Here is a 12,478-nt window from a genome sequence, read left to right on the forward strand (position 1 = left end):
AGTGACGCATCTTTGCAGTTAATTTTTTTTTTTAAACTATGGGTCAGTCGTCACAAGGAGTTTACGGAGTCTTTGTCTCCTTGCCGAACTGTCACACGTGGGCAGCCAGCCTCCTGCGGGGCTCTCCCTTTGGCTCTCTTGCTAAAACCGAGGCTGGCGATGGAGAGAGGGATACCTGATACGCAGCTAACGGCAGCCTATGGCTCCATTAATGTTGCCTGTGGGCAAGCATGACGGAAACGAGAGCAGAGCACTCAGGGCACTGGAGATTCCATCAGCGGAAGCTATCACAGCTCTGCAGAGCTCATTTCACCCCAGCTGAGGACCTGGCTGCCTCAGATGCCCTCGACATTTCGCACAGCTCAAAGCTGAGCTCGCCAAGTTCATTCCCGGCCCCGTAAGGCCAGTTCCCTCACTTACCTAGATGGAGGCAGCCCTTCAATCCTGGTCTTTTTCCAGCGACTGCACAAAAGGGGACTTGAAAGGAGAGACACCCAATGCATTTATTCCCCTTCCTCCAAGGCCTCCCACTGCAAAACTGCAATCAGCTGGAAACAAGGTGAAGGAACAGCAGGAAAAAACCCAATCATGTCCCAAAAGACATGTTCTGTCAAGCATGACATCGGGGATGGGAAAGAAAAGCAGCAGGGACATCTCAAAGGGAACAAGGAATCCCTTCAAGGGTGCTCTGAGGAGAACAGAGGCCAGAGGAGGAGTATTCAGCAAACTTAGCAATATTATATACCCAATTCATAGGCTTATGTCAGCTCATTTACTCCTTCCGCAGTCGATCTGATTCAGAGTTACGCATCCACTGATCTCCAGGAAAAGCAGGTGACGAAGCAGCTCCTTGAGATCTTCTCAGCACACAGAAATACTCTTCTGATCCCACCACAAGCAAACATGCTGGAGCCGCACACAGAGAGACACAGGGGCTGCCCGTCTAGGGGCAGTACTCTCCGGGTGAAATCTGGGGCTTTTCTTGTTTCCCTTTCTAACCCCTGTTTGTCCTGACACCCTTCCAAATGAACCTGCAGCTGATGGCAGCCATCAGCTGCTGTAGCCAGCACTAGGTGTGTCAGGGCCATGTTTAACTCGCTGTTACACCAGCAGATGATTTATCACCAAGCTGACTCTAGCTGGGATAAATCCAGAACAAAGGAGAATAGAGGTAAGTCTTGCCTTTTTTTTTTTTTTTTTGGCCAGCTACTAAATAACTGTTTTGGGATACATGCATATTTGGGGATGGAAGGAAGAACAGAATCAATTACTTTGCTTAAAACAACCCTATTAATATCAGCAGCATTTTAAAACAGTTTGTGGCACATCACGCCCTGGCCATAGGTTGCGTGCTCTTCCATCAACTGTATTGTCTATCGGCTTCGGTAACAGCACGGTTGGGAAACGTACGTGAAAACCTTTTGTTCCTTTTCTAAAAATTTCAGCGCAGCATTTGCTGGCAGAACAATTGACATATGGTGAGACATTCTTATCCAAATAACTGTTAATTGCTTTTTTTTTTTTTAAATAAAAAAAAAAAGAAATCACGCATATGCAGCAGAAAATATAATGAGGGCTCACACAAGATACGGTGCGAAGTTGTTAAAGCCAGGAGCCGTATTTAAAGATGCCTTGAGTGCAGAGTGCCTGTTATCCTCTGCCACTCGCAGGCTCGAGGAAATATCCGTTGCCTACCTGCACCCGACGGCCATACTTACGGCACTGATTTTGAGGGGAAAAGAGCGGGACTGATTTGGGGCGCCGGCTGCTCGAGGCCACGCGTGTTATTTACGTATAGGATCCCACAGCATCAGGATTGTAGAGTTTACACGCAAACTCTGCTTCCAGCATGGACTCGAGGGAATGTGGCCAGCGCCTCTTCCAGCAGCCAAGGTTCGGACACGGCGACCTGCCGGCGGGTGCCGGCAGGAGCTGCCGATCGATAAGCCTGGAGGTGGGCAACGTGCAGGGCTGTCTCTATCAATGTTTCTGAGATTTGGGAGCGTCTAAGTCTTTCAAATCCCTAGCACAAGGAGGGCGGTTGTTTATCAGTGTGTGAGGATTATAATCCTTTGTGGCAGTTCATGTTCTCGAAGAAAATCTCCGTTCATATCCTAGGGAACAGTTTAAAAAATAAAAAAAAAAAAAAGGAGAGGGAGGAGGAGAATAAACTGTCTCCCATAGGTTGCCTGCAGACAGTACCTTAACTGAGAAAGAAGATAAAGATGCTAGAAAAGGGGTGGGCCTGGAAACAGTCTACTGATGATGCAATACAGGAGGCAAAGAGACCCAATATAAGACAGGGACTCACAGTTCAGAAGAAACTGTTGTAATTGCAGGGATAATTGCAAAACATTGTTAGAACTGGGAAGTTATGTTTCTTTCCAACAGGCTTACAGAACGAAATGCAATGAAGAACAAAGAGAAATAAAAGCAAAGAGTCGTTTCCCCAAAGCTCCCTCCCTCCCAACCCGTGGAGCATCTCTGTGTGCTCTTTTCTGCCAAGAATGATGCCGTAGGATGTCAGCGCCTGCCCGTCGGGTTTCCTCGGGTCTCTCCCCTCCTGCATCCTTCCTTCACTGCAGCGGGGGAGAGAAAAGGAAAAAAACAAACAAATGCAAAATTTCAAACATCTGCACAGAACCCAGGTCTCATCTTTCTAGCACAGATGCCTATGGTTTCTCCTTCCATCACATGCGCAAGCACACGGATGTGTCACACGGTTTATATAGAACAGCCGCTATTATCTCTGTAGCAAACTGACTGTGCTCATTAGGGTGTCTTGGTTTTCCATAGAGCTGTGCTACCCAGCCTGGTATCAGAGGCCCCCAGCTCAGGTGGGTGCTAAGAACACCTCAGAACACACATTAAAAACAACACACCAAAATACTGAACAGAGTAAGCAAAGGGATCTCTCCTCGGCTCTGAAAGACCCTCGCGAGACCCTCTGAAGTTTAACAGGCTGCTCAGTCCTCCCCGAGGACCTGCTCTTTGCAACTAAAACAGCTGCAACAGGGTCAGGAGGACTTCGACAGAGAGCTGTGAAGGATTCGCCACCCGCTTCTCGTCCTGCGTGTGCCATTAAAACGCTGGACAAGGCACGGTGCGCCTCTGCTCCGGTCCCTTTGCTTCGGAAAGGAAGCCAGGGACCACAGTGGAATTGATGAGATTTATTAATTGATTGCTAATTGTGATGTTATTCCTGTGAACTCCGCCTTTGTAAAGAAAAAAAATCCTCCAGCCCAAAACATTCACAGGAGTTAATTTCCTTGGGAAAATGCAGCATGAAACACAGACTTCCTACAGACCGTGTGAAAGCGTCACGTGCATTTTTTAAACCAAGGAAGGGTATTAAATTTTTGTGTATTTTTACCAGTGAGGAGGTAGCTCCTCTTCCTTTTTTGATCGAATGGAACACAGAGCCAGAAGCTAGGGGAGGGGGAAGGCAGAGCTGTGGGAGCTGTATTTTAATGGTGAGGGCACCTTCTAGTTTTGCTTCAGTACTTTTTACCAGGGACCCCATCAGGCCTATTTCTCACTCCAGCAGCACGGCACCGCATCGTCAATACGGTGACAAGGACGAAGGGCTAGGCTCAGTAATAAGCCCTTGTATTTTAAATCTCTGTGATACAGCTGCCGCTGTTGTAAAGCCACTATATTTGGTCTGGAGCTACATGAAATCCCACTACAAGCATAAATAACAGACCTTGCTGTATATGATATTGTCATCCCACGAGAACCCTACGCCGAGGAAGCGGTGCGCGTTAACGTTTAAAAACTACTTTTGAGAGAGGAATGGCAACTGCTTCTTGTAATTGGGGACGAGCCTCGGACTTCTGTCTTCCTATCAAATTACTCATTTTTATTTAGGGACGAGGCTGCTTAACACCTACGACAAACTCCGTGGCAACAACCGCCATGGCACGCTCCTGCCAGAGCACTGGCGTTCAGCGTATAAAGCCGTGAGAAGCTGCCAAAGGCGGCAGAGCTCCAGAAGGCAGCTCGCTGACTTTGCCTTGTTTTTCAGCGATATCGCTGCAAGTGACGTCAGGCGTCGGGGAGCCAAGGGCAATAAACCCCTCGTGACGTGAACCCGTTGTTCCCAGAATACAGATCGTACAGGAGGGAACTTGCTTCCAACCGGTATAAATTGCCTGTCGTTTTCCTAAGCAATGCCAAAAATCGTTCACTCGGTGACTCTTCCCTGCCTTATCTCGGTGCTGTCTTGCCTTCGGACAATCTAAGACTGTGTACTGTCTAAACCCATTACAGTTGCAGGCTGCTACTATAATATTTATTTGACAAATCAAGCCTATTGGATATTCTTATTTTTTGATGTAATATGGGCCATATCAGACAATTTCTTTTCCTTTGTATTCTGTCTTCCTTTTTTTTTTTTTTTTTTCCCCTAACTTTAATTAAGGTCATTTTCAAATAGAAACTGAATGGGCAATGAGGGGCAAAAAATAGCCATAAAGATCTTACCTGTTACTTAAGCTTCCCGGTCTGTTTCCATAGGATCATTTATACTTTCAACTTGACTACTCATTTCAGCTGAAAACAAAACAAGAGAGTCATCAAATTCTTTTTGTGATACTTGTTAAGTTTATCACGTCGCGTAATAACCGCTTCTAACCCCAAGGAGACATTTATTGCATGAAAAATCCTACGCTGTAAATCTGAAAAAGGGTCTCTTAGGCCAGCCATCCTAACCTGCGGTTCCACGGAAACCCCGACAAGCAGTCCTGCCAGCGGGTAGGTTTCAGAATCGCTACAAACGCAAGCCTCTAGATCTAGATTTTCCCTTTGGTCCACGTCCATCCATGTTGAGTTTGGCACCCAGTCGAGGTGTACAGCTCGAGCTTAAGGACCCTTCTCTGTCTCTGTAGGCCACAGGAAAAGGGTGATTCAGTTTCACTAGGCTACATGGTCTCAACCCTGTGATTTGAATATCCGCAGGCTTCTGACAAAGTCCCTGGCAGGACTCAGGGCTGAGCTGTGTGGGCTGAATGCGGATCCATCTCCAGTTACAGAGATGCTGCTGCTGCCTCCAGGTGTCCTTGAACTGCAAATTGCTGGAGCCTAGGAGAGGATTCAGGGGCAACATCACAAAACTACACATACTAGTTTGCTCATGTACTATCCATTTACAAAACGAACCTTATTTTTTCATTTAAAATGACAATGAGGATTTAAATAGAAGCCTTAAGCTCATTTCAGCATGACCTTTGTCAAAAATGTCATCTAAACCATGGTATGTGTGATTGGTCCTATCTAGGCTAAATACAAAAGATTTACTTCAGCATGTACATTTTTTAAGATTGGTATTTAGTATTTGTTCTGCAACGAATTTGAATGAAGTAATTTATATTAAGAATTTTTTTTTTCTTCCTTTAGCCTTGGCTTTATGTTGTGGTATCAACTGCAGATTACGGGTAATTTGACATGGCTGACAGGGAAAAACCTCAAACCTGAATGGGAGATTTGGAAACTAAGGGAATATGAGGGAAAAAAAGCCTGCAACAACCAAAAATCAATAACTATGCTACTTCCAGCCAGGCAGTATGATCTCTTTCTGAGTCAATATCATGTCAATACACCTGTTGGGGTTGTGATGAATTATTTGTAAATTATTCATCATCCATATGCAGAAGAGATACCATAATGGCTTCCTGGATGTATGCAATGAATAATAAGAAAAGTATCCGCTCCTGATTACGGAGCTCTGATGCGGATCGCATTTAGTGATGTTGTGTTCTTTATGCACATTTGCATAGCAAAGACAGGATGCTTAATAAAAAAATCATTAAGGGAAGGCTTCTGAGCACTGACAACAGCAGCCTTTCTCAGCCTTGTTATGCCAGCCAGTCACACTGGCTGGCTTTTCTGAACATACCATGAGGCTTCACTCATGTTCTGCAGATGTTCAACATCTCCTGCAAACATAAAGCTTGATTTGAAACTTGAGGTTAGGCTCCATCATCATCCCAGATGAATACATCTCCTTCACCTTCCTTTTTTTAGGAGCAGTTGACCCCCATCCATCATGCGGATAGCACATCACATAGAGGAGGGCGAACTGCAAACCGCCCAGGAACGCTTTCAGGGCAACGTGAAAGTATAGGGGAGCCCCGGCAGAGGCATGGGACCTGGAAGCCCCCTGCCAGCAAGGAAGCAAGACGAACCACCGAGTCCCACTGTTCTGCAGTGGAAATGGCAGAAGGCATCCTGCATCGCCGGCGCTGAAAGCATCCACCACGCACGCCACAGCAGGGACACAGCTCACAAGCGCTAAGGCACCAGCGAGCTTTGCTATGAGCTTTTTCCTCTGTGTTTGTGACTCGGCTTGTGTCTTTGCATTGACGTCGGTAGGGGCAGGAAGGTCTAATTGAAGGATAAGCTTCTGCAGACCACTGGGTGAACCCCAACAACAGATGTCACTAAGAGGCCACCTACACAATCCTCTATATTTAGCTGGAAAATAACACGGCAGCGAAGCACCTACTGCAAGAGCAGATGGAAGAGCTGCCACCGGGTACGGCGGAGATGTGACTCACAGCCCTCGCTGCCTCCCAGCACGAGTTAGTGTCACAACGACACTACACCTGACCTCATCGCAAGCCAAGACTGGCCTTCTCCCCGCTGAACAATGTTTTTAAAGGTGTTAAACTGCTAACTTATGTTAGTGGTCTTTCTGCACCTCCTGTAATACGCTGCAACAGCCAGCAGCTCAGCAAAGCACCTGAAGTTCACGGAGGCTGTGCATGTCCTAAATTCAGTTTTACCTGCTCCTCCTTCTTCTGCAGCTTCCCATGAGGCTTTTTATGCCAGAAATGGACGTTTCAGCACAATGCAAATGGACATTCCTCTGCACCCTCCCTGGCAAAATTTCCCTTAAATTTTGACCTGCCAGAGAGGACCGGTCCGCAGCTCCTCTCTCAATCTGTGAGCTGCTTAGTAGCTCTCAAGTTATGACAAGGGAGGATTTTGCTCCAAAAGCAAGCGTGTTCCCCGCAAGAGGAGAAGAAATAACCCAGCATGCGATTCACATCTGTCAAAGCGCTGCTGTTGCTACTGACCCGAGGGATGTGCATTGGCAGCAAGGCATCCCGCCTCACCCCTGCAAGAAAGCTACGTGCTTAAAGGTCAGCTAGCCAGGAGTCATGGCGTAGCATCTAAGTAGAGAAGACAGGCAAATGGGAGACTGGAAAACCAAGTTAGAGTTGTCTGTGAGAGAGCGAGTGCATCTCCCCACCCAGGGACCTGGATGGCAGATGAAAGCAAAATATTACTGTCTTCATTTAAATAGGAGCTCAGTCAGACTCTTACTTGCAAACATAACCTACTTCAGCTGCTTCCTAAACAATGTTCCCTTTTCCCTTTGCATCTACATAACTTGGCTGTAGCACACTCAGCTATAACTCCAGAATGCCTAGGAAAGAAAACCATCTATTTTGAATCCATACAAACCATCCAAAGAAGCGTGGCCAGCAGGTCGAGGGAGGTGATTCTGCCCCTCTACTCTGCTCCTGTGAGACCCCACCTGCAGTACTGCACTCAGCTCTGGAGTCCCCAACATAAGAAGGACATGGAGCTGTCGGAGCGAGTCCAGAGGAGGGCCACGAAGATGATCCGAGGGCTGGAGCACCTCTCTGAAGACAGGCTGAGAAAGCTGGGGCTGTTCAGCCTGGAGAAGAAAAGGCTCCAGGGAGATCTTCTAGTAGCCTTCCAGTACCTAAAGGAGACCTACAAGAAAGCTGGAGAGAGACTTTTTACAAGGGTGTGTAGTGATAGGACAAGGGGCAATGGCTTTAAACTGAAAGAGGGGAGATTTTGAATAGATATAAGGAAGAACAACTTCACTCTGAGGGTGGTGAGTCACTGGAACAGGTTGCCTACAGAAGTTGTGGATGCACCATCCCTAGAAGCGTTCAAGGCCAGGTTGGATGAGGCTTTGAACAACCTGGTCTAGTGGAAAGTGTCCCTGCCCATGGCAGAGAGGTTGGAACTAGATGGTCTTTACGGTCCTTTTCAACCCAAACCATTTTTTGATTTTATGAGGGTGTTAGCTGTTGAGATCTTGCTTTTAAATTGCTTTGGTGAGTCACATGAAGGTCATGTTGCTGATGGCGCATTCATCAGCCTGCATGAGTTTACAAAAAGAATGGGAAATTTCAGGTTTGACACTGCCGTCATCTTTTTCTTTTCTCCTATTGTGTCAGCTAGTGAGGATGCAGCTTTCCACAGGCTTGAAATAAAAAAGGTGAATGAGTAACTCCATTATGAAAGGAACGATGAGTTTGATCCATCTAATACCAGCTGGAAACTAACGTCTACCTTAGTGATCTTTAAAACTTTAGTGGCATAAAAAAAAACAGCCAACCAAACAAGAACAATAAAAAAAGGCTACCGGGAGGAAAACACCATCTAGGAAACCAATCAACAAAGGTGGGCTTTGTCATCATTTAAAAATACTAATCAGCAAATCTGTCCTGGTTATGTAAAATTTATATCCAAGAGTCTTCACTCTGGTAGCCTCTGACAGCTTTCCTGATGGAGAATCACGCCCTGATTTCAATTAATAGTCACTTCTGAAATACATCGCTATTACAGCCCTGCCCACTAGATGAACCAATATTGAGATCCACCTAAGCTGTCTGAACTCTCTGTGGTTCTAAAGCGCTTTTCAGTGTGACATGGTACATGAAATTAAAACACAAGAGCCGGGCTGCCAAGGGGTACCTGATGATATATGCTTGTGCTTTCAGCTGTGAAGCGATGAGCTCTCCTGGGTGGAAGGAAGGGGACCAGAGGCAAAATAGGCAATTTACATAAAAATTACTGTCAAAGGGAACCTTTTTTCTTTTTTTTTTTTTTTTTTTTCCAATCTCGACTAGTACCTGCTACATTTAAAATTTTTTGGTTTTTTTTTTTTTTTTTTCCAGCAAAACTTAACCCTTCAGATAAAACAGAGTATGGAGAGTTTGAGCCTTCCGCTGTTCTGATTTTTTTAAACATGTACTGTACGTCCACCAGAAAAACTACCCTGTAACACGATCCCAATAGCAACTTAAGCTGTAGAGAAATGAATATTTCCCTGAACAGCACAGTACTTTCCTGCAGCTTTAGCAAACACCCTCTTCCTGTCCTTGCACATAACTTAGAAAGTTCACAGAAAAGGATGTTAAAAGATGAGTTATATGTAGAAGACCTTACCAGATAAGCAAGATTTGAAACAAAGAAACCTATCGTGATTGCCATTTCAGAAGCTGTCAGCAGATCCAGCTGTGCTGCGCTACGGCACACGTTACAAGAGCTATATGATCACTTTTCTTTCCAGTGAGAAATCCCTTAAGATATTCTTTAAGTAAATTTGGATTTGTTTTCACTAAGTAGCCCAGACCATTCCAGGGATCCGAAATTCAAATATTTAATAGAATCACAGAATGGTTTGGGTTGGAAGGGACCTCAAAGATCATCTAGTTCCAAATCCCCTGCCACGGGCAGGGAAACCCTCCACTACACCAGGTTGCCCAAAGCCTCATCCAACCTGGCCTTGAACACTTACAGGGATGGGGCATCTACAACTTCTGTAGGCAACCTGTTCCAGTGCCTCACCACCCTCAATGTAAAAAATTTCTTCCTTATATCTATTTAAAATCTCCCCTCTTTCAGTTCAAAGCCATTGCCCCTTGTGTCCTATCACTACACGCCCTTGTAAAAAGTCTCTCTCCAGCTTTCCTGTAGGCCCCCTTTAAGTACTGAAAAGCTGCTATAAGATCACCCCGGAGCCTTCTCTTCTCCAGGCTGAACAGCCCCAACTCTCTCAGGCTGTCTTCACAGGAGAGGTGTTCCAGCCCTCGGATCATCTTCGTGCCCCTCCTCTGGACCCACTCCAGCAGCTCAATGTCCTTCTTGTGCTGGGGACTCCAGAGCTGAACACAGTATTCCAGGTGGGGTCTCACGAGAGCTGAGTAGAGGGGCAGAATCACCTCCCTCGACCTGCTGCCCACACTGTTTTGGATGCAGCCCAGGATACGGTTGGCTTTCTGGGCTGCCAGCGCACATTCATAGAATGGTTAGGGTTGGAAGGGACCTCAAAGATCATCTGGTTCCAACCCCCCTGCCATGGGCAGGGAAATCCTCCACTACACCAGGTTACCCAAAGCCTCATCCAACCTGGCCTTGAACACCTCCAGGGATGGCGCATCCACAACTTCTCTGGTCAACCTGTTCCAGTACCTCACCACCCTCAATGTAAAGAATTTCTTTCTTATATCTAACCTAAATCTGCCCTCTTTCAGTTTAAATCCATTGCCCCTTGTCCTATCACTACACACCCTTGTAAAAAGTCCCTCTCCAGGTTTCCTGTAGGCCCCCTTTAGGTACTGGAAGGCTGCAATAAGATCACCCCAGAGCCTTCTCTTCTCCAGGCTGAACAGCCCCAACTCTCTCAGCCTGTCTTCATAGCAGAGGTGCTCCAGCCCTCGGAGCACCTCATCACTGGCCTCCATGTGGACATTGAACCGTTGACCACAACTCTTTGAGAGCAACCCTCCAGCCAATTCCTTATCCACCGAGTGGTCCATCCATCAAAACCATGTCTTTCCAGTTTAGAGACAAGGATGTCGTGTGGGACAGTATCAAATGCTTTGGGTAAGTCCAGGTAGACGATGTCAGTTGCTCTTCCCCTATCCATCAATGCTGTAACCTCATCATAGAAGGCCACCAAATTAGTCAGGCAGGATTTGCCCTTAGTGAAGCCATGTTGGCTGTCACCAATCACCTCCTTGTTTTCTATGTGCCTCAGCATAGTCGCCAGGAGGATCTGCTCCATGATCTTGCCGGGCACAGAGGTGAGACTGACTGGCCTGTAGTTCTCTGGGCCTTCTTTTTACCCCTTTTTAAAAATGGGGACTATGTTTCCCCTTTTCCAGTCAGTGGCAACTTCACCAGATTGCCATGACTTCTGAAATATGATGGATAGTGGCTTAGCAACTTCATCTGCCAGTTCCCTCAGGACCCGCGGATGCACCTCGTCTGGTCCCATGGACTTGTCCACCTTCAGGTTCTTAAGATGGTCTCGGACCTGATCTTCTCCTACAGTGGGCGGTTCTTCATTCTCACAGTCCCTGCCTTTGCCTTCTGTGACTTGGGCTGTGTAGCTGGAGCTCTTGCCAGTGAAGACTGAGGCAAAGAAGTCATTGAGAACCTCAGCCTTCTCCATATCCTGGATAGCCAGGTCCCTCGTTTTCTTCTGGAGAGGGCCTACATTTTCCCTAGATCTCTTTTTATCACTGACATATCTATAGAAGTTCTTCTTGTTGCCCTTGATGTCCCTGGCCAGATTTAACTCTATCAGGGCTTTAGCTTTCCTAACCTGATCTCTGGTTGCTCGGACAATCGCTCGGTATTCTTCCCAGGCTACCTGTTCTTGTTTCCACCCTCTGTAGGTCTTCTTTTTGTGCCTTAGTTGGTCCAGGAGCTCCTTGTTCATCCATGCAGGCCTCCTGGTGTTCCTACCTGACTTTCTTTTTGTTGGGATGCACCGCTCCTGAGCTTGGAGGAGGTGATCCTTGAAAATTAACCAGCTTTCCTGGGCCCCTCTTCCCTCCAGGGCTTCATCCCATTGTACTCTACTGAGGAGATCCCTGAAGAGGCCGAAGTCTGGTCTCCTGAAATCCAGGGTAGTGAGCTTGCTGTGCACCCTCCTTGCTTCCCTAAGAATCTTGAATTCCACCATTTCATGATCACTGCAGCCAAGGCTGTCCTTGAGCGTCACGTTCCCACCAGCCCTTCTTTGTTGGTGAGAACAAGGTCCAGCAAAGCACCTCTCCTCGCTGGTTCCTCTACCACTTGGAGAAGGAAGTTGTCATCCATGCATTCCAGGAACCTCCTAGATTGCTTATGCCCTGCTGCGTTGTCCTTGCAACAGATATCGGGGTGGTTGAAGTCTCCTATGAGGACCAGGGCTTGTGAACGTGAGGCAGCTCCTATCTGTCTGTAGAGGGCCTCATCCACCCAGTCCTCCTGGACAAGTGGTCTGTAGCAGACCTCTACTACTATGTCTCCTGTCCCGGCTCTCCCTTTAATCCTAACCCATAAACTCCCAGCTGGGACCTCATCCATCCCCAGGTGCAGCTCCATGCACTCCAGCTGGTCTTTGACATAGAGGGTAACCCCTCCTCCTCTTCTCCCATGCCTATCCTTCCTAAAAAGCCTGTACCCTCTATTCTGACACTCCAGTCATAGTATTCATCTCACCATGTCTCCGTGATGCCAATAAGATCATACTCCAAGAGGTGCGCACACACTTCTAACTCCTCTTGCTTATTTCCCGTGCTGCGCACATTAGCATAAAGGCATTTAAGTTGGACCCCAGATGAACCTGACTTCCTGGCTGGAGGGGCTGGAATTCCTTTCTTCTGTTCTTCAGGTACTTCCAGCATATCTTTATCATTCTTGATATTACCCCCCT

At 46.9% G+C, this 12,478-nt stretch overlaps 1 protein-coding gene across 1 annotated transcript in view; it reads right to left on the bottom strand.

The window, feature by feature from the left end:
• Positions 1-4,492: 4,492 nt before the first annotated feature.
• The window catches only part of MACROD2 (mono-ADP ribosylhydrolase 2), an 899,313-nt gene continuing 891,327 nt past the window's right edge, over positions 4,493-12,478 (bottom strand). The window contains exon 18 of the mRNA XM_086626501.1: positions 4,493-4,554. Within this exon, the coding sequence (XP_086482627.1) occupies positions 4,493-4,554 (62 nt within the window). The remainder of the gene's footprint in view (positions 4,555-12,478) is intronic.

This window comes from Tauraco erythrolophus, chromosome 2 (assembly GCF_009769465.1).
Source record: "Tauraco erythrolophus isolate bTauEry1 chromosome 2, bTauEry1.pri, whole genome shotgun sequence".
In the NCBI taxonomy this organism is placed as follows: domain Eukaryota; kingdom Metazoa; phylum Chordata; class Aves; order Musophagiformes; family Musophagidae; genus Tauraco; species Tauraco erythrolophus.